Raw genomic sequence first — 27,682 nt, forward strand, 5'->3', positions numbered from 1 at the left:
TGATCCTGCTTAAGTGATCAATTTATGAGGTCATGCATTCTTTAAAAGTCAATTTTAATTTATAGTATTGCCATAGCTTGGTGAAGCCTTCTTATTGCACTCTCCGTCACAAAAAGGAGCCGACAACTATAGAACAATGTTTTTAATTAAGCTGATATATACTTCTCCTTCCTTTTCCTTCTTTTTATTTATTTATAGGAAAGAGAGGAACAAGAAATCCACATCATTTTCATTTCAATCAATAATGCTTAATGTTTTTTTTTTTTTGAGGGGATTCAATTAATAATGCGTTTTTTACTAAAAGCACACGTCATACAAACCAAAAGTTCACCAAATCTCACCATGGAGTTCAACATTATCCATGGGGATTCAATTAAAGCAACATGGCAAAGAACAATTACAGGGAGTTGTCTTCTCCATAAAACTAATTAATAAAGAAGACACATTTTTGGGCATCTCCTTCATACCTCTCCTTTCCTACCAAACTATGATTTACATACCTATACCTTGGGCATGCAACTTAAGTTGCATCTGCTTGCCCGGGTACGGTACGTGTTCTTCTACGTACTCCTCTGGGCGACCATCGTAGCCGTCTGAAGAGCTCGAGCTATGGTTTCTGGGCCTGGACTTGTCAAGGATGGACCACATCACTCGGACATCCTCATACGAGCAAGCCATCACCTCCCCATGAAGCTTCAAGCCATGGTGATCATATCCTGCAACAAGTTGCAATTAAAGAGGTCGTACGCAGGTAGTTTTCTCAAGTGCATGACGCAGAGCCATGAATACAACAAAAGGTAGATAAAGCTTGAGACATACCAGCCTGGGACTTCTTGTCTCTGGAAGGGCTGAAGAGAGTGCAAGCTTTTCTGAAGGGGGAGGTGATGGTGCGAACCCAAGAACTCATGAGTTCAGTTATCCTAGGCTGAACTGAATCTAATACATCGATCCCTCCTCTGTCCGTATAAATAGGAGAACGACGTGGAGGTGGTGAGGTGTGGGGTGTGGGTAAAGGCAAAGAGGAGGCAAGATCCGTGAGATCAGGCCTGTACATTCTGAACGTAACACAGGCACATGGACCACATTATTCTCCAAAGTGGCGTCCAACACGTGAAATACTTGTTGTCTACCTAATTTCAGAAAAGCTTTGCTTTTAATACACTTGATGTCTCCTTATATAATAATATGCTTCCTTGGATATTGCTCTTCGTATATAGTATAACAACCTAGGATTTCATCTACAATTAATGGCTAGCTGGAAGAGATTATTTGGATTCCGTAATTCTCTATAAGTACCCGAGATCTACCCAGCGAATAATCGATGTGGAACTAAACATACGTTCCGCACGGTCCTCAAATACTTTCTCCGTTTAAGCCCTAACGTCTTCGTCAGGTTAAAAGTCACTAGAAAAAACTTGTCTTTTTTGGTGCTTTTTAAAGCCTATATCGACGCTTATAGGTGTCGGTAATTTTGGCGCCGATGCTTTCGCCAAAGCGTCGACAATGTGAGCATAAAAAAAATTTTGCCGACGTTTTTGAAAAGCACCAGCAATAACGGGAGCTTTGCCGACACTTTAAAGTGTTAGCAATACTTATTCTAACGACACTTTCGTTAGAGTTATTTTTTAAAAAAAATATTTAAAAAGCTTAATTATTTTTTCTAGGGGCTAAAAAAAGGCCTAAATCCAGCTGGAGAGAGAGATTAACAAATATTCTAACTTTTGTCGAAAATAAATTTAACAAACTTAATTTAAAGAAAAAAAGCCCAATTTCTGATTTTCTTCTCCATTACTAGTTCCTTCTGAATCTTCTTCTTCTAATAGCACAAGATGGATAATCTCAGAAAGTTAAAAAGAAAAGACCAAAATTAGAAAGGAATAATACGAGAAGAACAACAAATGCCCAATTTATATGATGTTTCTTTTATAAATTATAATTTATATAATGTTCTTTTTACAAATTACAATTAGACAGATCGATCAATGAGTTTTCTCGAATCCCGTTTTCATCTCCATCGCATCTTCATTGTCGTTTCTTTTCTTCTTCTATTCCGTCCATCGTGGTCACAGCAGGGGACTCTGCCAAACACCTTCGTCCCGGTGCCCTCCGTCTCAGACTACAACAACATCCTCCTGCCCTAAGACTTCTAGCGCAGGCAGCAGCTCCGCCCTTTTGTCCAAAATCCTAACAAACAAGTTTGGGCCTTCAGTGCCATCGCCACCATTCTCAACTCCGGTATCTCAACCTCGATGCTTCTACCAACGCATCTTGTTCTGACTTGGAGATAAATATGGAACACCCTTAATATTGTTGGGGATCGTAGCTTGGTTGTGTTTTTGGGATTGGAGATTATGCTTCACTTGGATCTATGCAAGAGCCATCGCATGGTATATATTTATTTATAAAGATACTGCATCCGATAATTAACAATGTAGTCAGGTTACTGGATCCTTTGGGTATTTAGGGACTTGGGATGACATCTACTCAATGATTAGATAAGTAAGGTCGAAACAATATTGAATTACTGATGCCTGGTCTTATCGGGGCATGGATGATTAATTATATTCTAATGATTGCCATTAGTTTATGTTCCTGGAAGTAGGTGGACTTCACCACATGGTATGTTGTTGTCACATCAAAAGATTCCCAGCAAGCCGTACTTCAATACTTTATTTTCCAATCTGTACGAGATATTGATGCCTGCCTCATTCAAGGTTTGAATCAGAAATATATTAAGTTTTCTTGTCTTTTGGAGGGACATCGGTGATCTCTCATTTGAATTGAAAGGACCGCCACTGTGGTTGGATTTAACCCCAAAGGATGAATAAGTTGTACTTCATGACTTGGGACACTGGTGATTCTATTGTTCATACGATATCATTTCACATTTGTTGTCAGGGATTTCTAAAGAAACCAGACCTGATCCCCCATTCTCCCAATTCTCATTTCGACGCGTGCCTGCCACAAAAGATGCATTGAATAAACTATCATAATTTGTATAGTGGAACGCACTATATCACTTGATTTTAGAGGAAAAATTATTATGAATTCAACGGATGGGAGACTTGCTGAGTGAAAGCTTCAAATTTTTGGAATGTTGTCTGGCTTTTGACCGTGATCAGCTGGTGGAAGTGAAGTAAAACTTATTTCAGTTACTGAGAAAAGGATTAAGCAATTAAGAAAAGAGAAAGAAGCACTGTAAGGCCAAGCTAGCTAGAGATCCGCCCTAACCCATCGGTGCCATGATACGACTCTTTCCGTATCTTAAGTAACTAAATATAAGAAAATAGATAAGTTGAGAAAAGATCAATTATTTTCAACTTGTTTGGTTTGTAAAAAAAAAAAATTCTCTCACTAAACTATTTTTTATAAAAAGCTAATATATAGATATATGGTGTCTAAAAAAATATTTTTTGCATATTTAGTTGATCATAAGAAAATGACACATTTTATAATGATCTATATTTGGTTGTTATACTTTTGATAAAGAAAAAATCTTATCCCATGCTATCTAAAAACTTAAGAATATTTTGAAAAAAAAATTAATTGGGTGAAAAAAAAACTTTTATAAACCAAACGTGTGAAGAAAAGTCTCTCCTAGTTATCACTCAAAAGGTGGCTAGCCTTCCCCATAACATATTCTTCTTTCAGTTTTATTTTAAGATCAGGCTCCCCTGGTGATCCCTACCAGATTGCCAGACCCACTAGGGATATAATTATAAGAAAAACTATTGGGGTGAAAAGGTTCGGTATGGGAACAATGGTGGTTCGCGAGTGCGCTTCAAATAGCTGGCGGAAGGAATCTGAACTAGAAAAAGACGGCCTTCTTTTCGTACAAACTGGTCCTCAGCCCTCCCGTTTCGTACGTAACATGCATATGGGAGTGGCCCAAAGAATTGCAGCGTAAAGGGATAAGAAAAGGGATCCAAAAGTAAATGTCACATTGGAGACAAGAAAGTTGTTCAAGCAGGAACAAAAAAAATCAAGCAAGTTTCATCCTTTGTGTTCCTTCCCTTGTGCTGCCTTGTCACCCATCAAGGGCAATTAACCTCTAAGTTAGGTAATGATAATTGATTCGCTATTAAAAAAGTCATACAGGATAGACTGCATGAGAACCCTCCAATCCAAAAAGTTGATGGAGATTTGGGTGGCGGTGGTGGTGGTAGGGTAGATATGGTCCTAAGTAAGATTATAAAAATCAAAAATTTGGTTTTCCAGATAATAACTATCTAGGGACTATTACTTAGTGCAATAATAAAGACTTAGATTGAGAAATGCAACAGCATGATTTCGAGTCTTAGGCGAGTCACTATATTAAAAAAAACACCAAAAGTTAAGTCCTCTCCTGTTCGTCCGTAAGGGTGCAAATGGGTCGGATCAAGTTGGGTCTTGAGTGACCCCGATCCGACCCAGTTTTTTGTTCGGATCTTAATTTTGGACCCAAATTCGACCTAATTAAAGATCGGGTCAAATCGAATCGAATCCATAGCTACAATTTTTGACCTAACAGGTCATTAGGGTCGGGTCAGATCGATCCATGTATAACCCGGACCCGACCCAAAAAACTTTGAGTCCAGTCAGGTCTAGTCCGGATCGGGTCTGGATCAGGGTGGGTCCGGACCTGGTTAAAGTTGCAAGTAGTAATATTTTGTCTCACATAAAGGGGAATATAACCCAAACCAAGTCAGAAGACTTGGAAAAGAATGACCCAAGACTTTGGCAGCATAAGACTTTAATCGCATCTCTTCTTCTGTCAATGATAAGCTAATCAGTTTTGAGCAGCGTTCTCCGTACACAAGCTAATTCATTTGAAAAAAACTTCTATACAACCAGATATATATACAGAGACTTTACCATTGGTTCACCTACAGATTTTTAGACCTCCTGGATTAAAGACCTGCTGGTTCACCTACTTCATGTAACAACATCCATATCGATTTCAAGAATGTAGCAATTAAGAAGGCGTCCACTGACTTCCCTTTCTTTCACTTGGCAATTTGGGAGTTGCAACCCAATTGTCCCCATTAATGTCATACAATGTTTCTAGGGGCTTTATAACTTGCCCATATTTTTGAACAAAAAACCTGCGTTTGAAGGCAGTCCAATCCCAATAGCTTGTGAAGCAATGTCCGTATATTAAGTCTGCCGCAAAATACACAGCAGAAGTAACAAATGAAGCAAAATCAGAATCAATGTCCTTATATTAAGCAATGTCCTTATATTAAACTTGCCCGTATACTGCAATCTGAAGCTCCTGCCAGCTTAAGAGGATAGCTAAGTTGGGAATCTAATCTATATTATTGCTTGTTTGTTCCTATAACTTTTGCACCGACACCACATTTAGATTAAGAACGACAGGTCAGGAAAAAGTAAGTTAAAGAAATAGAAACTCGGAAAAAGATCCCTTCTCCTGTCTCATGCGCAAGACACAATGACAGACCAGTGGATGGTAAACGAAAGCAAAAGATAAAGAAAAAGACCTCATGGAAAGAGACAATGCCTAATCAAATCTAACAAGGGTTTTATGTTTCAAAAATGGATGTTTAGTTCACTAATTACTAAGAAAGCATGTCAGGTCTAAATGGGTAATTTGGATTCAGATCGGGTCGGATCGGATTGTTGGATAAACAATCCAAAATTGATCAAGATTAGGTTGACCCAGACCCGATCCGAAAAACAGAACAGGTCTAATTTTAGAACCTGATCCGGACCCACTTATCTTCTAAAATAGGTCGGATCGAGTCTAACCGGTCAGATCGGGTCACGAGTCGACCCAACCAATTTGCAGCCTTAGTTCTTCCCTTCCAGGATGACAAATTACCAAGAACATAAATGGGTAATAGCAAAGAGAGATCCTAACTATCAATTTATTTGATCATATGAATATCGGTTAAAGTTGTGATCTATTGATTGCCCTAAGCTCTGCTTTATATTATTGAAATATTATATCAAGCAACCACATTATTTTCTTTGGATTTTTTTTTCCTTTTCTTTTGAGTGCAAGCAGAAGAGTCTGAGAAATTGACAAGAGCGCAAAGAAATTGAACTAGAAAAGAGACAAATTAGTGCTGAACGTTGGAGCTGGCATCTGTATGTCCCGAGGCATCTTTACGATCATCTCACAGAAGAAACGATGCTGCACGTTATTGTAATAGTTTCAATCTAGTTTGCTCATTAGAACACTATTAACTTCATCATTACTGTCATGACCACTTCTATTATCAGCTGCACCCCCTTGTATTTATGTCAAATGTCGCACTTCAGAAGTATCCCCCCATCATGAGTCTCTTTTTTTTTTTAATCTGTTTATTAAGTTGTTTCTGTAACAACCCAAAACTTCACCAAAAAAGACTAGATAGAAGGTATTATTTGGGTTCCTTAATCTTGTATAAGTATCCAAGATCTACCCAGTGAATAACTAATATGGGACTAATACATACCTGCACGGATCCTCATACACCCTCCGTTTAAGTTCCGGCGTTTTCATCAGGCTAAGGATTCAAATCCATTCAAATCTAATCACAAGCACCACAATCGACCCGTGGTCAGCCTCAATGAACCCGTATTGCAGTGTCTCCTAGTCCGCATGAGCCATAGGCTAGATCCGCTCTGATACCATTTGTAATAACTCAAGAGCTCATCCAAAAAGACTAGCCGGAAGATATTATTTGGATTCCTTGATCATATATAAGTATCCAAGATCTATCCAGCGAATAATCACTGTAGGACTAAACACACGCCCGCATGGATTCTCACAGTTTCATTCATAAGGGAGAGAGCAATGCCACATAAGTACAGTACCCAAGATTCCTATGAGTAAAATAGAGAACAACAGGCACAAGCCTCACAAACATAACATCCTACAATGGTTTATAGCACACAATAACATCCTAACAAACATAAGTACAGCACCCTTTCAAGACATAGCAACACATACATGGTTTATATCACGCAATAGATTTATATGTGATGTTTTGATACATGTCAAAAATATATTCAAGCATAATTTTCAAAACCTAATAATTAATAGCCAGAAAACACCCATTCATGGTATAAAATGACACAACGAAGCATAAGCACTGGTGGACTGAGTTATATAGTGAAAACAAGGGCAACTGAGAAAAATGAGGCACTATGCGTCAGGGTCCATGTTGCGATGAACTTTGTCGATGAATTCTTTGGCCTTCCTGTCTATGGTTGGATCACCGTACCAGCTGCGATCCCGGTCCTCATCGCTTGGTCGAACCTTTCTTGGATGCCTTGGTCCATCTTCAGCATCTTGTCTCTGATAGTTCGTCTTCTTGAAGCCTAGGAAACCAAGAAAGGATTCCATCCTTCTTCCCATGCCTCACTTCCTTGTTACTCTCTATGCAACACTCAGTAACCTCAGAATTTATAGCGGAAGCCCTCCCCTTGGTCTGACAACAAGGGAAGGAAAGCTGAAATATTTCAGACAATTGGCACGCAGAGATTCCGAAGGGACGGGGAAAGATTAGGTGGCTGATCATGGAGACACAGGTAGGACCATTAAAGGTGTCCAATTAACTACTGCGTCCCACTTTTTTGACTCTGACCAGCATGGTTGGTCTAGTCTTCTCACTTAAAATTTCATAACATTTCATGACTATTATATTAGTCCCATTTAATCCATTGCTTCCATCTAGTCTTTTAGCTAGGTATGGTGAATTATGTACAACCCAAAATTAGGTTGATTCCTAATCTCAGCCATAATCCTCACTATGTGGCCTTTAAAGCTTAAAAACCTTTGGGCTGCAAGCATTTGCGGTTGCTCTCATATAGGCTCATTCTTGAGTCTTGTTTAGATGTTCTAGAGTTTTAAAGCTTTATGGTCCGATAACATAGTTGAGCTAATTAGAATCAGGTTCAAATGGGTTCTTCAAGCTTCTCTATATCCCCACATAAACAAATCTTCAATACAATTTGCCACATAAACAAATCTTCAATACAATTTGCCAATCCTTTTTCTCATCCATATTTCCTATTCTTTTCTCCTAAAAAATGTGAGGTTTTACTGAAACTGCAAATGCTTTTACCAATAGATCTTCTCATCTACCAACAGAAAACAGAGTTTTTGTTTTGTATCATTTCAACATGTCAAAGATTAAGATGGAGGGTGACATGGATCAAGGAACAAACAATTTTTTAATTCTAAGGAAGACCGTAATGACCTATGCGAGCGTGTGTTTAGTCCTACATCAGCTATATACTAGATAGATTTTGAGTACTGATACAGGACCGAAAAACCTAAATAACATTTCTGGCTAACCTTTTTGGTGACGTACAAGGTTGTTACAAATGAGATTGGAGCTGACACATCCCATGATTTATATGGACTAGGGACACTATAATACAAACCTATTAGGGCTGACCATAAACTAATCGTGGTGTTTGTGATTGAATTTGTGATACTTATGATTGATTTGAATAGATTTAGACCCTTGGCCTAAATGAGAATGCCAAGGCTCAAATGAGAGGGGCATGGAAGGATTCATATAGATGTGTGTTTAGTTCCACATCGGCTACATACTGAGTCAATCTTGAGTACCTATATAGGGCTAATAAATCTAAATAATACCTTCTGATCAGTCTTTTTGGATGAGGTCTTGGGCTATTACAAGAATCACGCATGAAATAATCACAGGATAAAAAATAAAATATTAACTTTCTTGATTAAAACTTAGTCCTCTGGTAAGGCTAACTATTCTATCTTAGACTGGTGTTTTTCTTGAAAGGAAGAAAATTCTGCATAGAATAGGAGAAGTCGGCAAAGGATTTGTGGCCTCTTTTTCTTGTCGGGTGGGTTGATCACTCATCTGCTAGGGTCAGGGATCTTCAAAGGATTGTTCCTCTACCTCCGGCAACAAAATGCAATTCCCTTCTCGCCTACCAATGAGTACTGGTCCAAAAGCCATAGTTTGGTATGCACTTTGAAGAGGAAGACAAGGCAAGAAACCTCTCTCTTTAGCCTTTGCCATATCTTTTAGCATTAATCTACATTTTCTTAGTGAAAGTACATAACAAATTAATATAAGTTCTGTACTTGTAGTCAGTATTGCTCAATAAATTAGACATTAAAAGTAAAACTCATGAGGTACATGGTCCTTTTTCTTTGAGCAGCATATTCCTCCAATGTTAGGTGTAGTCTGTTTGCAGCCTGTAGAATTATACTTCAGTCATTGATGTGCGCAACAGCCTACCAGTGGAAGAGATTTGGAGGTCAAAAGTTAATGCATAATGAATTCATATCCCCATTTTTTATGGTTGGAAGGAGCAAGTGTCACGCATAGAAAAAACATTCTTTTAATAATTAAAAATCAATATACAAAAAGGTTGGAATATTTAGTCTAACTTGTTCCATATACAAAAAATATATATATTTAATCTAACTTGTCCTACTTTGTACCTTAATTGCTTTGCTCCTAAACTAAACAACAGCAGCACTTATATCAACTAATGAAAGTTGGCAGGGAAATGGAATCCAGCATGATTACGTATAGAATCTCACTTGCTGAACTCAAGAACATATCATGCAAAATCCAAATTTCACCTTGATAGATAATTGGCCTTGCTTCCAGATTGAACTTTGCTATGGCCATTTATGCGGACTTCGACTGATAGATCACAACATAGGCATCTCTGGTCAGAAAGGCATGGAGAATAAATGTGATCAAATCTTTGCATGCAACAAGGCAAAAAAACATTTGCACTGGACCTAGATACATTCGATACACCCGAAGGCTTTCTTGTTCATGATATTTTGAGAATAGAGATGATTTACGCCACTCTTGAGAAGTTCGAGACGCCCATAGCAACCCCACACTAGGGTTCTGCATGGCGGTGATTATATGAGGATTGCAAGATGCTCATTCCATTGCCAAAACTGAGAATATGTGTTTATCTCCCTTTGAATTCTTACAACATATAAGAGGCCCTGGAGCCCAGCCACCGGGTCGGTCGGGAAGGGCCTGGGCCACCAGGAAGGGCGGACCGGGCCACCCAGCAGATGGGCTGGGCTCGCCCATGCCGCCCGAGCGGAAGACTGGGCCCGATTGGGGCCCGGGTGTGCTGGGATGAATCTGATGGACCGAGGCTTCGATACATAAGGCCTTTTGACTCAAATTGGCCCAATTACATACTCCCCTTGTAACTAGGAAACAGGGTCGTTAACTTGTGTCCCAAAAGGGATATCAAACAATCTGTAAAGAATATTGCTCCAGGCGGTTAATTTGCAAGCGATCGGTGTAACTAACGAGAACTGGGGCTAGAGGTGGTTGAGTGTTAAGTTACCAAGCTAGATTTAATGGGCCTAGGAAATTTTTCATGTACACTTAACAAGTTTTACACCCTAATAATATTTGTAACCTAGAAACTAGGAAGGCCTCGTCTGATCCCTACTACTTTTGAATTTACTACTGAGTCTCCAGCCATCTACTTCATCTTCCCTACAATGTGCTTTTGTTGTTTTCATCTTATTACTGCCAGGCCACCTTTGTTTCTCTTATTCTGTATATTCTCCGTATTCTCTTCCCTTTTGGCTGCAACCTCTAAGGTCTGCATATAACTCTCTCTGATTCCTTAATAAATCTTGATGGCTAATGTAGCTCATTGCCTCCAGGATAGTGGGGGCTGGTGGTTGCCAGATCTTCGACATCTCGGTCCCGAGGGCTGAGCTGAAGGCAGCTTGAGTCGGTTTGGGTTCCGCTCGGCGAGCGCTGCAGGCTAGAACTGTACTGCTTGAGGGTGATTCGGCGACGATTATTGGCTAGATCTAGTGGAGCGTCGGCGGTGTGGACAACTACCACCTGCTGCTTAGAGATATCCGGGCCATGGTTTGTGGTGAAGTGACCTTTTAGGCAAAGCACGTGTACAAAGAGGCCAATAAAGCTGTGGATTGGATGGCCTCGTATGTAGCCAACCACTCCAAAGATACTCTGTAGGTTAGAGAGAGAAAGTTGCCTAGTGCACTCCAAAATCTATTATTTTTTTACTTTTTTGGATGTATCTGTATCCGTACTGCATTAATTATCCGTTTCAGCAAAAAAAAAAAAAAATTGTAGCTCATTGCCTATTAATCTCCTTTTAATCAAAAAAAAAAAAAAAGACCCGCCAACTCTAGCTAATAAACCCCAGCAACTCACCGTATATTATCCTAATCTAGGAAGAATGCTCAATGTTTTCAATGCGAGAGATGTTAGTCATCTTGGCGGGTGGTAGAGACTGAGAGGGACCAAAATCTCAATTTGCCTCAGCTAAGATGAAAAATTGAATAAATTAAGAGAGAGAAGATATATTGAGTTGTTAGGCAAAACTATAGAGACCGAGATCTCAAAATCTTTGGCTAATATAGCAGACATGACATTATCTATCACTTTAAAACACTGATCTAGGTAATAAACAATTTAAAAAAACTAATTTGAAACCTTAAAACACTAACTAGGAAATTTTATATAATATTTAAATATCATTTCAGCCTAGATAGCAAGATATGATGATTTATAATTCAAGTAGAACAAAAGCTACCATATAGATTATAGCATATCGAAGACATCCATACCCATTTTAAGTTCTTCGCCAACTACTTCCACTGTCCTTCAAATCGGTAGGTCGGGATTGCGACTAGAGGAGCATTATAATATCGCCACTTTTCTTCACGAACTTTTGGCCTACCCATCCCCACGTTCCCTGCCCTTCAAATTGGCAGGTTGAGGTTGTTTCTGTTCTTTTATTTATTTATTTATTTTTTGTTCTGACTTTTGGAGGATGTCAATGAAACTGCTCTGTCTTTCGGAGGATATTAATGAAACTGCTCCAATGCAAGGGTCCATGATGCCCTCGAGCTTATGTAATTCACAATTAAAGCTGACTGCCTGTCCATTTACGGATCTGCTTGGTTGATATCTGCATCTAATCTTTGGGCCTTTTACCATATTTTCTCTAGTATTTATCTTAAAAGAGAAAATCTAAAAGTCAAATAAGACTCCAACTACTAACGAAGTTCATCAATCTCGTAACTTAAAAAAATAAAAAATAAATAAATTATACACGCTAAGAGAGATCGTCCACATTTTTTTTTCTCTCTCTTTCAACCTCTCCATCCATCCTCTTTCTTATTAAGTTGTTTATCTCTTTTGTGAGGTTTTTCTTCTCCTCCCGAGTTTTTTTCCCTTCTCCAAATTTCTCTCTCTTTTCTAGAATCTTTGCATCTAAGGGTTCATTGATTCTAAAAAATTATAACTATATATATATATATATATATATATATATATATATATATATATATATATATATATATATATATATATATAAATAATTTTTTATGTTAAACAAAGCTAAAAAACTGTGTATCAATGTTGATGAGCACTATATTTTGAAAACTATGTATCGATTTACCTAGAAGTGTGTATTGGCTTGTGAGATGATTAATTGTTTGGTGTATCATTTGACCATGTGGTAATAAAAAATATATTCTGAAAATTGTGCATCGATTTACCTAAAAGTGTATACTTAATCACTACTAGGTGTGTATTAAATAAGTTTGTAGTATATATCAAAAAGTCGACAAGTGTGTATCACCGACCATGTAGTATATATTAGTAAATATGATATTCTAAAAACTATATATTAATTTGCTTGAAAATATGTATTAGATTGCTAAATGACCAATTTGCTAAATGTATATTATCTGACTATATACTGTCTATTGATGAACACTATATTTTAAAAATTGTATATCAATTTATCTAAATATGTATATTTACTTGCTAAATAATTATCCTCCTTTTTTTTTCTATCACAATCGCCACATGAGTGTACCACTATGACCACATCTTTGTTAGGGACTGGATGAAGTTAATTTATACTCTTTGCTTACCTCTGAATTTGTGCTTCTTGTTTAAGGGAGAGCAGTTATTTGGGTGTTCGCACTCCAGCTGTAGAAGTGCTCTCCAACTTAATCCATCCGTCGACTACAAAGTAAGGCTGCTAGGCCCCCACTTGGAGGCAACTATTACCAAACTCGAAGGTTCCTGCAAATAAAAAAATAAAAAACTGAAGGAAAGAGACAGGAAAAAGAATCTCTGACTATGTAAAGAAGCGACAAGGGAAAGAGAGAAGGTCGTAGAGAAAAGAAGAACAGACGAGGTGGCCCTCCTACCTCCCCCACATACCATCGTTCCATTCAACTCTCCTAGACGCCTCCCAAAGACTCTCAAGCAATTTGGTTGGGTTTGAGTTGTAACTGCGAACCAAGAAATCTGAACACAAATCCAATTCGAAACTCACTTCCTAACAATATTCATCCCGTGGTGCCATCAATAAAATTAGATGAGCCATCACTTTCGAAAAGACTCTTTTTTCTTCTTTGCTTTTCTTGTTTTTTAAGAAAGTGTGCGGTGGACGAGGTAGGTGTGGGCTCTGCTTTGAAGCTTAAAGCATCACCCCGAGGGGATATCAGCTCCATCAAAGAAGATGGCTCCAAATCCAGACCCCGAAGGGATATCATCTCCATCGCCTGCAGCGATGACAGCGTCCATCGACCGAACCCTCCATGCTCTCGGTTTCGAGTACGAGCTCGTCTCGCCACAAAAGGTGACCGGAAGGCTCAAGGTCACCAAGACATGCTGCCAGGTAGAATTCTACTAGATAGATGGTTCTCTCTGGTTTTGGACTTGGCACTTCCCTGCTAGTTTATGCCTTGCCACTGATGGTTGTATTGTTATGAAAAATATTCATCATCTTTGGTTTCATTCTGTACATTATCGAAGTATCCTGAGTGAGTTTGTTGATTGTATCAGCCTTTTGATGTGCTAAACGGAGGTGTGTCGGCCCTCGTCTCGGAAACCTTGGCCAGCTTGGGAGCCTACATGGCCTCGGGATTCCGGAGAGTTGCCGGGGTTCAGCTCTCCACCAACCATCTCAAGCCAGCTCTGCTAGGCGAAGAAGTAGAGGCAGAAGCCAGGCCCATTCAGCTGGGCAAAACCATCCAGGTAAACAAACAAACAAACAAACTCTGCTTTGCTTCAAGGCAATTGAGTGCAAATCCAGTTGGCCAAGTAGTCCTTGTCTTCTATCAGAAAGAAAGAAAAAAAAATTAGTCCTCCCTGTCTTACCTGTGCTCTGATTCGAAAGTCGTATGAGAGGGTAATTCTGTGATCAAGGGATCATGGGGTCATCCATGAGATGGCCTATGGATAAGATCCATATTTGAGAGCTGGCACCGGTAATGGCAATGGCGGGCAAGGCACGCTGATAGCGTGTAGCTGGCTTAAAGAAGACAGACTTTTCTCATGAATAAAAAACAATATAGAGGCACCACCTAAAGAGCACCTGCCTTTGAATTCCAGAGAGCCAGCTGCTTAATTCTGACCCAGGGATAGGAAGGAACCAAAACAAATAGGTCGGTCAGAAACAATTTTACCCAGCAAGAAGTAGGAAAACAAAATCTAGCCCATGTCTTGGAAGAAAATTCCTACCCAATAGTTCAAGAAATTAAAAATAAATAAATAAAAGACCATCAACAGTCATATTGCAATTTTAATTTCTTTTTATTTTGGAGAAGGACAAGATCATTTCAATTGAAGGTAGAACCTGACTACCCAAATTGGATGCAGAGCAGGCCACCTGCGAATCCATCATTCAAACTAAACCAATGCACCCAGGTTGCTTGGAAATTATACCTATCAACATACACCAGCACCACCTACCCACCTCACTGCATCACAGGAACTCATGGCATCATGGGAAGTTGCCATCACAGGAACTCATGGCATCATGGGAAGTTGCCATGGCACCCTCAAGACATGAGATGCTCTACCCGGTCTTCCCTCGTACCAGCACAAACCAAACCCAATAACCTTGTGCAAGATACAATCATTATTTGTTGTTCCACACAAGTTTCATGAAATGTTTATCTGGAGCCAGCGAGAGGAAAATGAAAGAGTAAAGGCATGCTAAGAGACCATAGTTCATCAGGATTCACATTATCTCAACTTTGCTTGACCCTCCTCTTACTTTCTGAAAATGACAAAAGAAAAAAAAAAACTCGATTCAGGTGTATCCCTTCTCTTCTCCTAATGGTCGGCTTGCTGGTGATTATCATGCTAAATTTTAGATTCTAGTTCAGGATTTTCTTCTTTCCTCAGAGAATTCAAGCCTGTACTTCCTTTTTTTGTAGTTTCATCTGTCGAGAATTTGGAATGTTGAATAATCCATTGGTGACATTATCAACCAGAAAATCAACATGTTTAATTTCTACTAACAGGAGTGTAATCTCCTTATCATTACAATCTTGTGAATCAAATGCCTTCCAGGCAGAGAAAATTAACTCGTCCTCATGTACCATGAATGACAGAAGAATTCTAGGCAGATCGCACGCCTGAACTTGAAGCACTATTTCCAAGGAAGTATAATCGGCATAATGAAGTAGAAGGTTGGCGATTTCCATCTTGGTTTGCAACTAATACTGCATTCCAAAAACATTGACAAATGTGGCTTATATTAGGTGTGGATGTAAGAGCAGATGACATTGTTTTTGTCTCTCAACGAAGTTCTCTGCCAATAGGCCTTTGTCTCAAATGAAACATCTCTCCCTCTCGCTCTTTTATAACAATTCTTTTCTCCTAAGTTTTCAAAAATTAAATGACCCATCATGACAAATCTACAAGACAATGGAACCTTAGGAAAACCAAAACAATACCCATCAATTCCATGAAGAGACTCCTTTTCCTATTTACTCATGTCATAAGAAAACACTATTGCTTCTCACAAGAAGATTAGCTGACTTATTGTATTCTCAACAGATAGCATGTGGAGAGATCACTCTTGGGTAGTGTTTTCAGATTAGTCATTGCACCCATTCTCTCTACAACAGTAAGCCAGAAAGAATAATAAACTTTATGTCGTTTGCCAGATAATTTGATGGAATTTCATTCTTTCATCCAAAAAAATAGTAACCAACTTTTAAGGGCGAGCATCCACTCCAAGCAAAGAAAGTAAGGTTCGAGGGTTATGTCAAATGATGTCTTGTAATACTTCAAATATCACAGAAAAGTCTTCTTTTGCCCGAGTCTTCTTTTGCCTCAATCAAAAGGATATCAGAAGATCTGGTGACTCTTGATAAGGAAATACTTTCTTCAAAGAATCAGATGACCTTCCCAGGTTCATCTCATAATTCAACTTCTTCACCTTACCAATTAAAATCCTCAACCTCCATTAAAAGCCCTCTCCACTGACTGCAAAAGCTTTCACCTTCTTTAACATTATCTTCTCCATTCCTTCATAGCATTAGTTGTTGACATAGAAGATGGTGCTACATCCCTAGAATTTAAATGACATTTGTAAAGAAAATATTCAGATTACTAGCTTTCATATTGCCAAGGATGATGTCCATCTTACTCAGCTAGTGTTAAAATCTCATGCAAACTTTGGAATTCCCACTAGCCACTTCTCAAAAGATATTTAATTGTATATTTAATATCTTATCAAGGATTTTAATTGCCAGATTAGAAGAGAAACAAGAAATTGGGTGACTCATTCTCAATGTACATTGTTTACAATAGAGAGCACCATCTCATTCTCAATGTACATAATTTACAATAGTTTTTACCTCCTGCTCTTGTTTACAGAAAACCTTGGGTCAACACCAAGAGGGAGATCTAAATATTTGAAGAGCAGTGCACTGTCCAAACAACTTAAGCAACACATTAATGTGGTCTCCACTAAATTTTCACCCCATCACGAAGCTCTTATGAAGCTGGCCTTCAGGTACAAGACCATCTCATAATGGTGAAGGCAAATGTCTACATATATTTGATGTCATTTCCAGCAAAATGAGAATATCATTTGCAAACTCATATGCAAGATGCAGCACCTTATTCTCGACATGAAAACCTTACTCAAAAGGTCACAAGCATATATTCTTATAGTAAAAAAATGGCCAGACAATTTCTGGTTTAATCTTTCCTCATGTCTTCCACTCACATCCTATGCATCTGAGTTCTTCTTAGGTAGATGGCATTGCTACAAGAATATGTTATACCATTAAAGAACATGGTATTTCCAACTTGCTCAACTAGAAGGTCATTAACAAGAAGGATATTGATTTAGAACATACAAGATTAGTATCAACAGTTCCATGAGCGAAGAGATCTACATTACTGAATTGCAGCTCTTTGAGTGTCATGGCATTAGTTTAGTTATGAGTTTGGCTTCCATCACCACAAGATGTAAAACTTAGAAAAAGAAATCATATTTGATTGTTCGCAAGGATTTAAATACCTAGTGTCTATATGGCGCACCCTCCCAAATGTCGAGACAGGATGAGTCAGGAAAGGGGCTAGGACGGGATGGGACATCCACCATCTCAAGTATCGGTACACGAAGCATCCTGTTCCATGGCATTTAAAACTTTGATTTTTTGCAAGAAGAAAATTATCAAATCGGCCTGATTTTTATCCAGACTCCTAAAATTTTATTTTTGCTGATTAGTCTATATTAAATGATTCTATGTTAACATGACAATTAAACTTGGATAGGTATGGGAGGTGCAGATCCGAAAGAGTGATCCTTCAACCACAGGGAGAAAAGTACTTCTGTCAACATCAAGAGTTACTCTAATATGTAATCAACAAGCATCAGAGAGCATGGAGAGCTATAAAGAGACTCTCAAGAAGTACGCCAAGCTATGAAACATATACTTGCACCATGAATGTTCTCCAAATTATGACTCATCAGCACCTTGTTACAAACATCTTACTATTATAATTTAAAATCTCCCATTTTGACTCCATTGCATGGTTCAACTCTATTTATTCATTTACTTCTGAAATAGAGTTCCAATGCCTCATTTTTTCTTCCTTTTTCTCGGCACATTTATTGCATGAAAAGAATCTCTCGAAAATCATGGATTCCTATCCTCTTTAGTCCTCCAAAAGCCAGAGACTTTTATTAATTTATTTTATTATTCTTTAATTTCTTAAATTTTATTGGCTTTTTTTCTGAAACTGAAGGACTTGAAGCATAACTACCAAAACCGTTGAAGCTGCCAAAATTGAAACCCTACCCAAAGGACCGAAACTGAAACCGATCTTAAAACCTTGGTCCTAACTATGAGGGGTCAATTCTATCAATCCTTATTCATTGAGCCTTCCCATTATGGACTAGATCTAATATTACTACAAGAATTTCAAAATTCGATTTAACTTATGCTTGCTTGGAGACACTTTAATTCCCAGATAGTACTCATCTTGTTTTTTTTTCCATATCATAGGCAAGTTAAAGAGAATATGCCATCAAAAGAAAAGAACTAGGAAGAAAAATTCTAAAGGCTCCAGCAATAAAACAATGTTAACTTTTAGCACATAATTTTCCTAAGACAAATAGTAGAGACAAAGCCTTGAACGAAAGCAAATTAAACAATTCCATTAATATAAACTTAGATGAAACATGACATAAGCTTGACTTCAAGAGTCTATATCGAACATGTGGTTTTACTTCAACCACGTTCTTCTTGAAATATCACTAAAAGTTGTCCAAGAAATAATAGTAAGCAAATGGAGGTTATCATTTGCTGGATTAATTTTCTTACGATGCCATATCACAAAAGCCCATTGATGTCGCTGTCAGATTGAAGTATAAGAAGACCAGTATTTGTCTGGTGCAATTCATGATCAGGTTTGAACCAAGTCAGCTATGCTATGGTGTTGTCGAATGCTTGTGTCAAAAAAGCTTAAATTGAGTCAACTGAAAAGAATAGCAGAGATTTCCTTTACCATAGCCACCTTAAGAATGGATTTCTCATACTTGATTCCCTTATTTTCAAGTTGTAAACATTTTCTAATGCTGCATTTACAAACTTCTGCACCTCCGATATTTTTCAAAACCAATGAAACCCTTCACATGTTACCATGCTTCCCATCATAGACTACTAACAGTCTTCTTCTCTTCCTACCAGTATTTAAATGAAATAATATAGATACATGGTATATCACAATGTGTCACAAATTTGCCAGATATTTTAAGTATATTTACAAAATATAATAGGTTAAATTATCTTCTTCCTGTTTTTAGGAAAAAAGTGGCCCAGAGCACATATCGGTATTCCAGTCATTTAAACTACAGATTAAACCTGTCTGATATTAATCCATATTCCAGAATACAAAATGTGTTCATGGAATCTGTGAAATCAGATTGAAATCTACACTGACACTGTGTCCTGATCACAATTTCAGCTTTAGACCTAGAGTATTCGCAAACTCCAATACACTTGAATCTAGTATGGAGATCAGTTTATTATTGGATTACTTCTTCCCCCACGAGAGCTCAATTTATTTGTTCTAGCTTTCTTTCCATGTTGCTTTCCTGATCTTCCTTGCCTTCAATAATGAAGAAGAAAGGAAAAAGTTCTCTGGATTAAATAGATATACATTTTGAAGTATTGACAAGAAAGACTGAGTAGAGAAGCTTACCTTAGGTTGTTCAATTGGCAAGTTAAAATCACTAATCTCCAAACCAGACATCTTTAACAAAGACAAGGTTCCAGGTAGTTCTTCTGATACTACTTTGGACAGTTTATCCACTGAAGCTGCCAACTTTCTAAAGGCCTGGCCATGGAATTATTAGGATAATTTCAAAAAATTAAGCATATTAAAATAAATCAACATAAAGGCATTTAAACTAAGAAGACCTTCTTACACTCAGGGCTGGAAGAGAAATAAATGCCAATGAGAAAAATGAACCCATAGCCTGCACAGTAAACAATTCTTTTCCCAAGAAAATTTTCTCACTAATTCAAGTTAAGTAAGAACAGAGAGCCGAAAACAAGCAAGGAATTTGTCAGATATACACAGAAGTTCGAGACAACTAAAAACTAATTGTACAACATGGATATATGAGGATTTGTGACTTAGTGATCTAGAGAGTTATTCTAAGGCTAAAGATTTTTCAGATATTTGAGCTTTCAAATGCTATATTCACACCCTCTCCTTCCCATCGATATTGATTGTATAAATTAGAAACACATGCAATGAAATGACTACACTTCTGCTGCTTAAGCATTGATACTCTATCACTAAGTAAAGAAAATAGCTTCCACCAAATTCTGAACTGCTCGCACAATCTACATTATCAGTCTAATTCCAAGTTCATCAACAGCTTCAGCAATAACAAATGAAACAATTATCAGTCTAACTTCTCCTTCCCCTTTCCAAATCACTGCTTCCTATTTGTTAAGTTATTGTAGTAAAGAAGCTAGCTCGAGGCGTTTTAGAAACATAGTGAGATGTTGCCGACCCCAACTAGTTTGGGATTAAAACTTAGTTGAGTCGAGTTGATCTTCAGAACGTAATATAACAGAGCAAAGTAAGATTGACCGTAAAATCATCGAATAACATTAGCCAATGTCATAAAAAGCACGCATTTTATTCAGTAGCAAGGGGGAAAATCACATTTTTAGCTCTTTTCTTGTCGGAGTCATCGAAAAGATGTATATTAGGGAAAAGAGAGGTAAATGGGTACCAAGGAGATCACGAAGAGAAGGGAGAGAAGCCCTAACTCTGGATCCGGCGAAGCCCTAGATTGGTCGCGAGGGGCGGGGGAGAGGATTGGGTGACGAGCATCGGATTCGATCGTTGCCACGCGAGAGCTCTTTGGGGTGCCATCTCGGGTCTCGAGAGAGAACCTGGAGGGGAGGGTAGAACTCCGGTGAGCTAGCGCCGGCGGCGGAGGTCGTGGCGTGGAAGGGGACGAGAGGAGCATGGAGGACGAGACGGGCGCCCGAAATTACCGGTCGAGGAGAGAGGTTTCAAATAACGGCCGTTATAACCGTTGTATTGTCTGCTTATCTCACCCTTTTCAGACAAATATTTTTTTAGAATTCAAATTTTTAAGCCTAGTTAGAGATGCTATTTTCTTGTTTTATAAACGTTGACTTAAATAAAGAACTGTTGATTTTTTATTACTAAATTATTAATTGCTGCTGTTATCTATATATATTATAAAATGAGTGAGGAATATTTTGAAAATATTCTACCTACCTAAATTATGAATAAAAATATCATTAGATTTAATTAACAAGAGTTACTAGAAGGTATATTTTTAAAGAGTCTAAAATATCTTGCCACACAATTTCCACATTTATAAGACAAATTCTATTTGTCCCTATGATTCATATTTTAAATAACAATAATCAACCACCAAAACACTCAAGTATCCATGACATTTAAAATTTAAAAATAATGCATTTTCATTCTTATAATCATATTTATCTTATTTTTTATTTTTTAAATGTGCATTACATGTGCCTAATTTTCACTTGCTAGTAAAAGGTTATCATCTCTGTTACGAGTAAACAGAAAGGGATATTTATGCACCTATTTTTTTTTAAAAAAAAAAAGTTACTATCATTTGCATCTAGTTTATTTTTATTCGCTCTTTTACTAACATCCCACCGTCTTTATTGATACTCAAATTACTCGAGCACAAGTATAAACCTAGAGAGTCAAGCAAAAGAAAATCTCTTAGAGAAGTGAGTAAGCCATTCATCCACAAAATTGGAACCTCATGATCAGCTCTTTGCGTTTCAACTTTGCTAGAAAAGTTTAGCAAGAGAAAAACTTATTCTTTCTTCTTGGTTAGCTTTGATTAGTGAGAATCGATTGACATTGTATAAGGGCTATAAGGGCGAGAGTATTTTTGCCTTTTATAGGATCGATGATCTCGCAAGCTAATGGCCACATTTCAATGATCACGACCCCGCCACCATCATGATCATCATCATCATCAGAATTGTAATTCAGAGTGATAGAAGATCGGAAAAATCTGACAAGGATATTATGGAGGATCGAGCAATTCTCATTGGTGCGGAGAACAGGAGATTTGAGACAAGTCTGTCAAAGCCCTGGCTGGATAAGTAGCTCCAGGACATCACAAGATGTGCTGGACATGTGCCACTAAGAAATTCTACAAGGGTTGAGATGTAGATGAACCCCGTATTAAGAAAGTGAAGAAAGTAAGCTAAAGTAAGCTATTGTTGCTTTGGCCTCAAGCTGCTGCTATTCCACTGCCTTCAACATCTCAATGCCGGTTTTCATTAAAAATTTTAGAGCAGAAGAAAGAAAGACAGAAAGAAAGAAAGAAAGAAACTTCTCAATGCTGGCAATGTGTGGATAGGCTACATTTTTCTGTCAGGTTGGGAACTCTCGGAGAAGATTAGCTGAAGCCTTGGAAACCTCTCAGCTGCCGGCTAAATGAGTTGCTTTCAGCATCTCGACGTCAGATTAATCTGGTCTCCCTGTCCCTACTCCAGCAATTATCCATGGTTCCAAAAATGTATCGACAGAATTCTCACGATTCCCTTCTAGGAAGAAAGTATACAAAATACTAATACAACTACAAACGCCAAAATACAACCTTCTTCCTTGTAGAGTCATAATCCTTTCTCATTTAGCTCAGTTCTTATCTACGTCTGAATGTCCTTTACTTTCACTAATAATACTGATTCCTGGAGATACTTATAGCTAGGCTCGATCCGAAGAATACGACATAGATAAAGGGGAAGAAAAATTAATAACTGCATGACAACAGTAGAGAATATTGTATTAAGAAGACAACATTCTTCTAATAAATTACCCTAACAACAGACTTTGCACCAAAGTGTAGACTGCAGCAGACTACTAAATATCTCCTGTGTTTTTTATTGAGATAGCCTCTCACATGAACTAAATGGTGAAGGAAATACCAAAGGCCAAATGGATATAGGTTAGGACATGAATTACTAATTAAAATTAAACAGACCACTAACTTGTGAATGACCTGACTTTGCACCCCACCAGCCTCAATGGCTGAATCAGATCATAACTACCAATTAAAAGCCATAGAATTTCTTAGCAATCCTAAATGTTTGAACGAGTAGTCAGATTCGTTTTCCACAACATGGATCCTGTTTGATGCCATTACTCTACCTAGATCCTCGCAGCTCCATCTCACTTCAATTCATCTTATAAGATCCCACTAGCTTAGATCCAGTTCGAGATACGCTCGCAATTATGTCAAAACATGAGACTTCACACATTTGTTGTATCAAAAAACCATCACTAATTCACAGTAAAAAAAAAAAAACAGAAACCATCTCGGCACCATTGCTGCGTTGCCACAGGCCATTCAGGTCCAAATGGGATGCATGTTTTGTTCTATAATGGTATAAACTAAGCCTCACACCATAACTTGATGCGATGATCTTTTCCGATGGGCACAATTGATGCAGTCATTAACTCTAATTAGAGATCAATCATGTCGGCAACCCATCAAAAATTCAAGCAAGTATGCATCTTGACAGTTGCACGTACACCTCCATGATCTGATCTGATCTGATCTGCCGTTCCTTGGTATATATTAAGATACGTGGTTTGGATGAGTTGCATGAATCTTGGCACACGCTAGTAATGGTAGGTGGGTGGACACGTCTGAGAAAATTTAGCAGCTGGATCCTTCAAGCAGCTGGAGATGGCTCCATGAATATGAGAGAGAACTTAAGAGAGGGACAGCTGAATAGGTTGTGGCACGCTAGTGGCCCTCGATGGTCCTGCAGCTATGAGGATAAGGAAATTAATCAGAAAGGAGACTAATTAAGCAAACGAGACAAGGAGAGGACGGAGGGTTCTATTCATCCCCCTACCACTTGTTCTCTCTTGTTTGACAAGAATAACAAGCCTTTGTGGTCCTTTGAGATGCTTCCAAACCACTTGTTTAACGTCCACTGCTCCCTTTCGTAACCTGACATCCTCTCTTCTTGCAATTTGCATTCGCAATAGCCCTTGAAAGCAAAAGAGCAGTCCATGACACGCCTCACGACCTCTCTCTCTCCTCTTCCACACTATTGGTTCCTCCTCCTATGTATGATCATCTTTTAATTTGTCCTTTCCTACATATTTTTTTCGTTCCATGTATATAGCCTTCATTTTGTCCCCGGCCGGTGATGTTGTTCGTTGATTTTTTTTCTTGGATCCATGCGGGCCATTTGGCAAATTACATTTAAAAAAAAAACATCATGGAAAATAGCCGCCGTAAACGAATAGTAGTCTTTGTATTATTGAGAATGGTTGATTGGATTGGAAAGAAGAAAAAAAAATTTTGACCCGCTCAACTCGAATCTCTCTCTCAAAAAAAGAGCAAAATTCTTCTAGATGAAGGACTAGTTTTGCAAAAATAGATGTGACTAGTAAAAATAAATAGGAAAAGACTAAAATTCTATAGGAAGTAGAGCTTGACTCCTACATCAACTCTGCCTACTATCGCTCCGACTAATTCGTTCTGAAGTAGAAGATACGTTCAATCAAAATCTTTTCTAAAAAAATTACAATTTGATCAGCCTATTCCGGAGCTCAAATGATAAAATTTGGACCTAACCACTAACTATGCAGTCCCTTTTAAGAGGATGGCGCTATATTGTAGACTTCAAAAAGTTATCCCTTTTTTTAAAAAAAATCATCTTAATTGGGCACCGTATGACTAAGTTATAATCTCCGAAAATTTGGCGTATGATTCAACTTTACGATATAGCGGATTTTGCTAGCAAAACCTGTCCTGCTCTACCCGTAGCGCCCAAAATGGTCCACAATATCAATTCTGATCGTGCTTCCCGATCAATGATTCAACAAAGTATTCATTGACAATAATTCTCAAAAGAACCATCAAAATGTTTGCAGCTTCTCATGAATTATAGCAATAAGCATTCTTAAAGTCATTTTTACATCAAAATGGGACCAATCATGGATTATTCACAAATTTATGAAGGATTATCAGATTGCTTATATCTCGCTTTTCATCTTTTTCACGAGAAAGATATGGGTATGATCATAACCCTTATAATTGCTCAAAATGAGTGAAAGGGTTGATTTTGTATGAATTTATTTGGCTCGCAATGCACTTCAGTTGTGGTTTTTTAAAGTCTTGAACAACAGAATAGTGGATTGGTCTAGTCTGAACCGGTGTCTAAATTTTCAACAAAATCAAGGGCAGTCAATGAGGGCTTAAATAGAGTCATCTAGAATTCTTCTAAAAGAAATAGGTGCTGATGTTGGTATAGGATGTTAAACTTATTTGACACTAACGCCAAAGAGAGACACAAGGCTAGAAATTGCAACAAATCCAATATGCAAAGCCAATGGTAGGTCAAGTCCTTTAGCATACAAGCCAATGGAAAAGGAAAGAAAACCTGTGAGTTCAAAGAGCCTTCAAAGTCATATGCTTGGGAAGTTGGAATACCCCCCTAAAGAGAGAGAAGTTCCTTTCCAAGGTCGCTCCCATTTCAAACCCCTTAGAAAAAGAGGACTGCGTGGGCCAAACACTTGTGACTTCTTCTGCCTTCTGGAAACCACATCATATCTTGAACTCTTTGCAACGGTACAAAGGAAGGGTATAAAGGCAAAAGCATCGCTTTGGCACTTCCCCTCACGCAGGAGTGTTGAACACGGAACGGCTGCGAGGTGTTAGAAAGACTCATGCACCCTTTCGCATGAAAGTTTTATTATTCCGCAGCTGCAAAGATAACTAAAACAAATACCGTTCTCTTGTGTTCCTTTGAACAATCAATTATGTGCTAATCCTGCCTCAAAAATATTACTCTTAAACCTTTTAATTTTTTCCCTTTTTATGAGAGCTAGCTAGGGTGGGCTTGCCATCATCTTTAAGTTGAATTTAAAGCCTTTTCGTTGAGAAGAGGGTTATAAGCTAACTCAGATAAATCCAAATAATAAGCCTTTAGAAGTCCAATACACACGCAAACAAATTTGGCTCAGCCTAATTTGGGTCAAACATTTACTATTACATTCTAATGTTCTACCCATGGACCATGGACTAGCATAGGATTATATGTGACAACCAACACCAACCTTGAAATTTTATAACATTGTTCTGGTGGCCCTATGAACATGCCTATAACACCATACCATTTCTAAAAGGAAAAAAGAGATCCCATTTGTGGACCTCGTTGAGTTTTCTATACTTGCTTACTGACACCTTAATTCTTCATAGATAAAATGTATCTTCTAAATTTGTAATGCTAGCATACATACCTCCTTGAAAGTAGCTTTATTATAATCAAAACTAATATTTCTGAGATATGATGCTGTTAAATGTTAGTTAGCTTTACACACAGACAAGTATTTATGTACGAATGTTGCATGTCTATACGTGCGTAGAAAGAATTTAGTCTAGAAAAACACTGAAATATCAGCTATGGCTATTTCTTAAGGGCAAAGGGTCTAAAATCAAAGCAGTCTTAGATTGTTGCTTTGAGAGATGAAGTGGTTGAACCAAAATGAAACCCTAGCTTTGCAATATTTCAAAGATGCTTGCTTCAAAGTAACTTGACCTTAATCTTACTTTTCCCAAAAAATGGGACATCTGAGTGAAAAGTGATCATATCTTTGTTCCTTGCCATAATTTGGACCAAGCAAGCTCAGCCTTCAGAGTTTTCAATACAAAATGTGTGAAAGGTAAGATTTGTCATCTAACATGTGGATCAGCATGCTGTTAATATACTTGACCAAAAAGATATTTATCATGGATAATAGTTAGAAGGTTCGTCGGTCAGTATAAAAACACGGGAAATTATCTCCCACTATTTTGTTCCTCTCTGATATTTTTCTCTACCATGCCAAACATAGGAAGGAAAATAAAGAGAGAGATAGATAAAAAAAAAAAAAAGAGAAAGGACATAAAGTAGATATGCCAATTTAGTGCAATTATCCAAGCCAAAAAAGAATGAACTGGAACCGGTGAAGGGGCAAATAAGTCCAAACCCCTCTCTCTCTCACGAGATGCCCGCATCCGATTCAAGGCCCCTCGACGCCTCCCTCAAAGGAAGGGTGGTGGCCTTGACCGCCTTTGTCTTTGAGTGCCGGCTCGGGCGCCGCTTTCGTTTACCACGGCCTTTATCCTTTCTCCCTTAGCTTTCATTTCCTTGTTAGCTTTTTGGCTCCACTGCTTGACTCCAACCACGTCCCATGTGACTCCCGAAGGACCATCTAAACCCATGGGTCTTTCTCCATTCTTCTGAATCCATCACAATTGGACAAGAAAAGCTCCATGGCCTCTTTTCGATGACTTATTTAAGATCTCTATCGCTCGCTAAGGACTAACTAACCAACTCATTTAAAGCCTAATTTAGAATTAGTGCGTGTGACCCTCATCAATCTCCCATTCAACATTTACGTGCAAACAAAATTTGAAGATTGGTAGAAAGATCTGCTTCGATGTCTCTTCCACAAGCGCCGAAAAAATGGAGTTATTTGGTGTTTTATTTGGTGGCAGCAAGATTATTATTCTAAGTAAAGTAATCTAATCTTATACAGTCGGGTAGGATGGTTGCTTCAAACTACTTAAACTTTTATGAATACCGACATGCATGTGCGCAAATACTACTGTTCGCAGGTTTATCTGGGAAAGGAAAAATACTACTATCCACCAATTAGACTATGACATGTGCCAAGAAAATTTTAGGAGTGCCTAAAGGCAAGAAAATTGAGAATAAAGGAACTATGTACATGACGATATACAGGCAGCTAGCGCCTAAACTTTGAGGAGAGATTGCGACATGACGTGGAGCACACGCTATGACTATTTCTTTCTCTTCTTTGCTTTTTTTTTATTTATTTGTAAGTATTAT

General features: G+C 38.1%; 1 protein-coding gene and 1 non-coding gene across 2 annotated transcripts; one reads left to right on the plus strand and one right to left on the minus strand.

Moving 5' to 3' along the window:
• Positions 1–279: 279 nt before the first annotated feature.
• LOC103714725 (uncharacterized) lies at positions 280–1,055 on the minus strand. The gene is made up of 2 exons (XR_015974845.2): positions 820–1,055; positions 280–716 (listed from the first exon to the last, which is right to left on the minus strand). It is a non-coding gene; the product is annotated as an uncharacterized LOC103714725 (transcript).
• Positions 1,056–13,412: 12,357 nt separating this feature from the next.
• On the plus strand, positions 13,413–17,806 carry LOC103714726 (1,4-dihydroxy-2-naphthoyl-CoA thioesterase 1). Its single transcript, XM_008802098.5, has 3 exons — positions 13,413–13,647; positions 13,815–14,006; positions 17,553–17,806. The coding sequence occupies exons 1-3, from the start codon at positions 13,489–13,491 to the stop codon at positions 17,703–17,705; spliced, it is 504 nt and encodes a 167-aa protein (XP_008800320.1). The 5' UTR covers positions 13,413–13,488; the 3' UTR covers positions 17,706–17,806.
• The last annotated feature ends 9,876 nt before the right edge of the window (positions 17,807–27,682 follow it).

This window comes from Phoenix dactylifera, chromosome 2 (genome assembly GCF_051530095.1).
Source record: "Phoenix dactylifera cultivar Ajwa chromosome 2, Ajwa_hap1_PhDact_Kaust_v1.1, whole genome shotgun sequence".
NCBI classification, from domain to species: domain Eukaryota; kingdom Viridiplantae; phylum Streptophyta; class Magnoliopsida; order Arecales; family Arecaceae; genus Phoenix; species Phoenix dactylifera.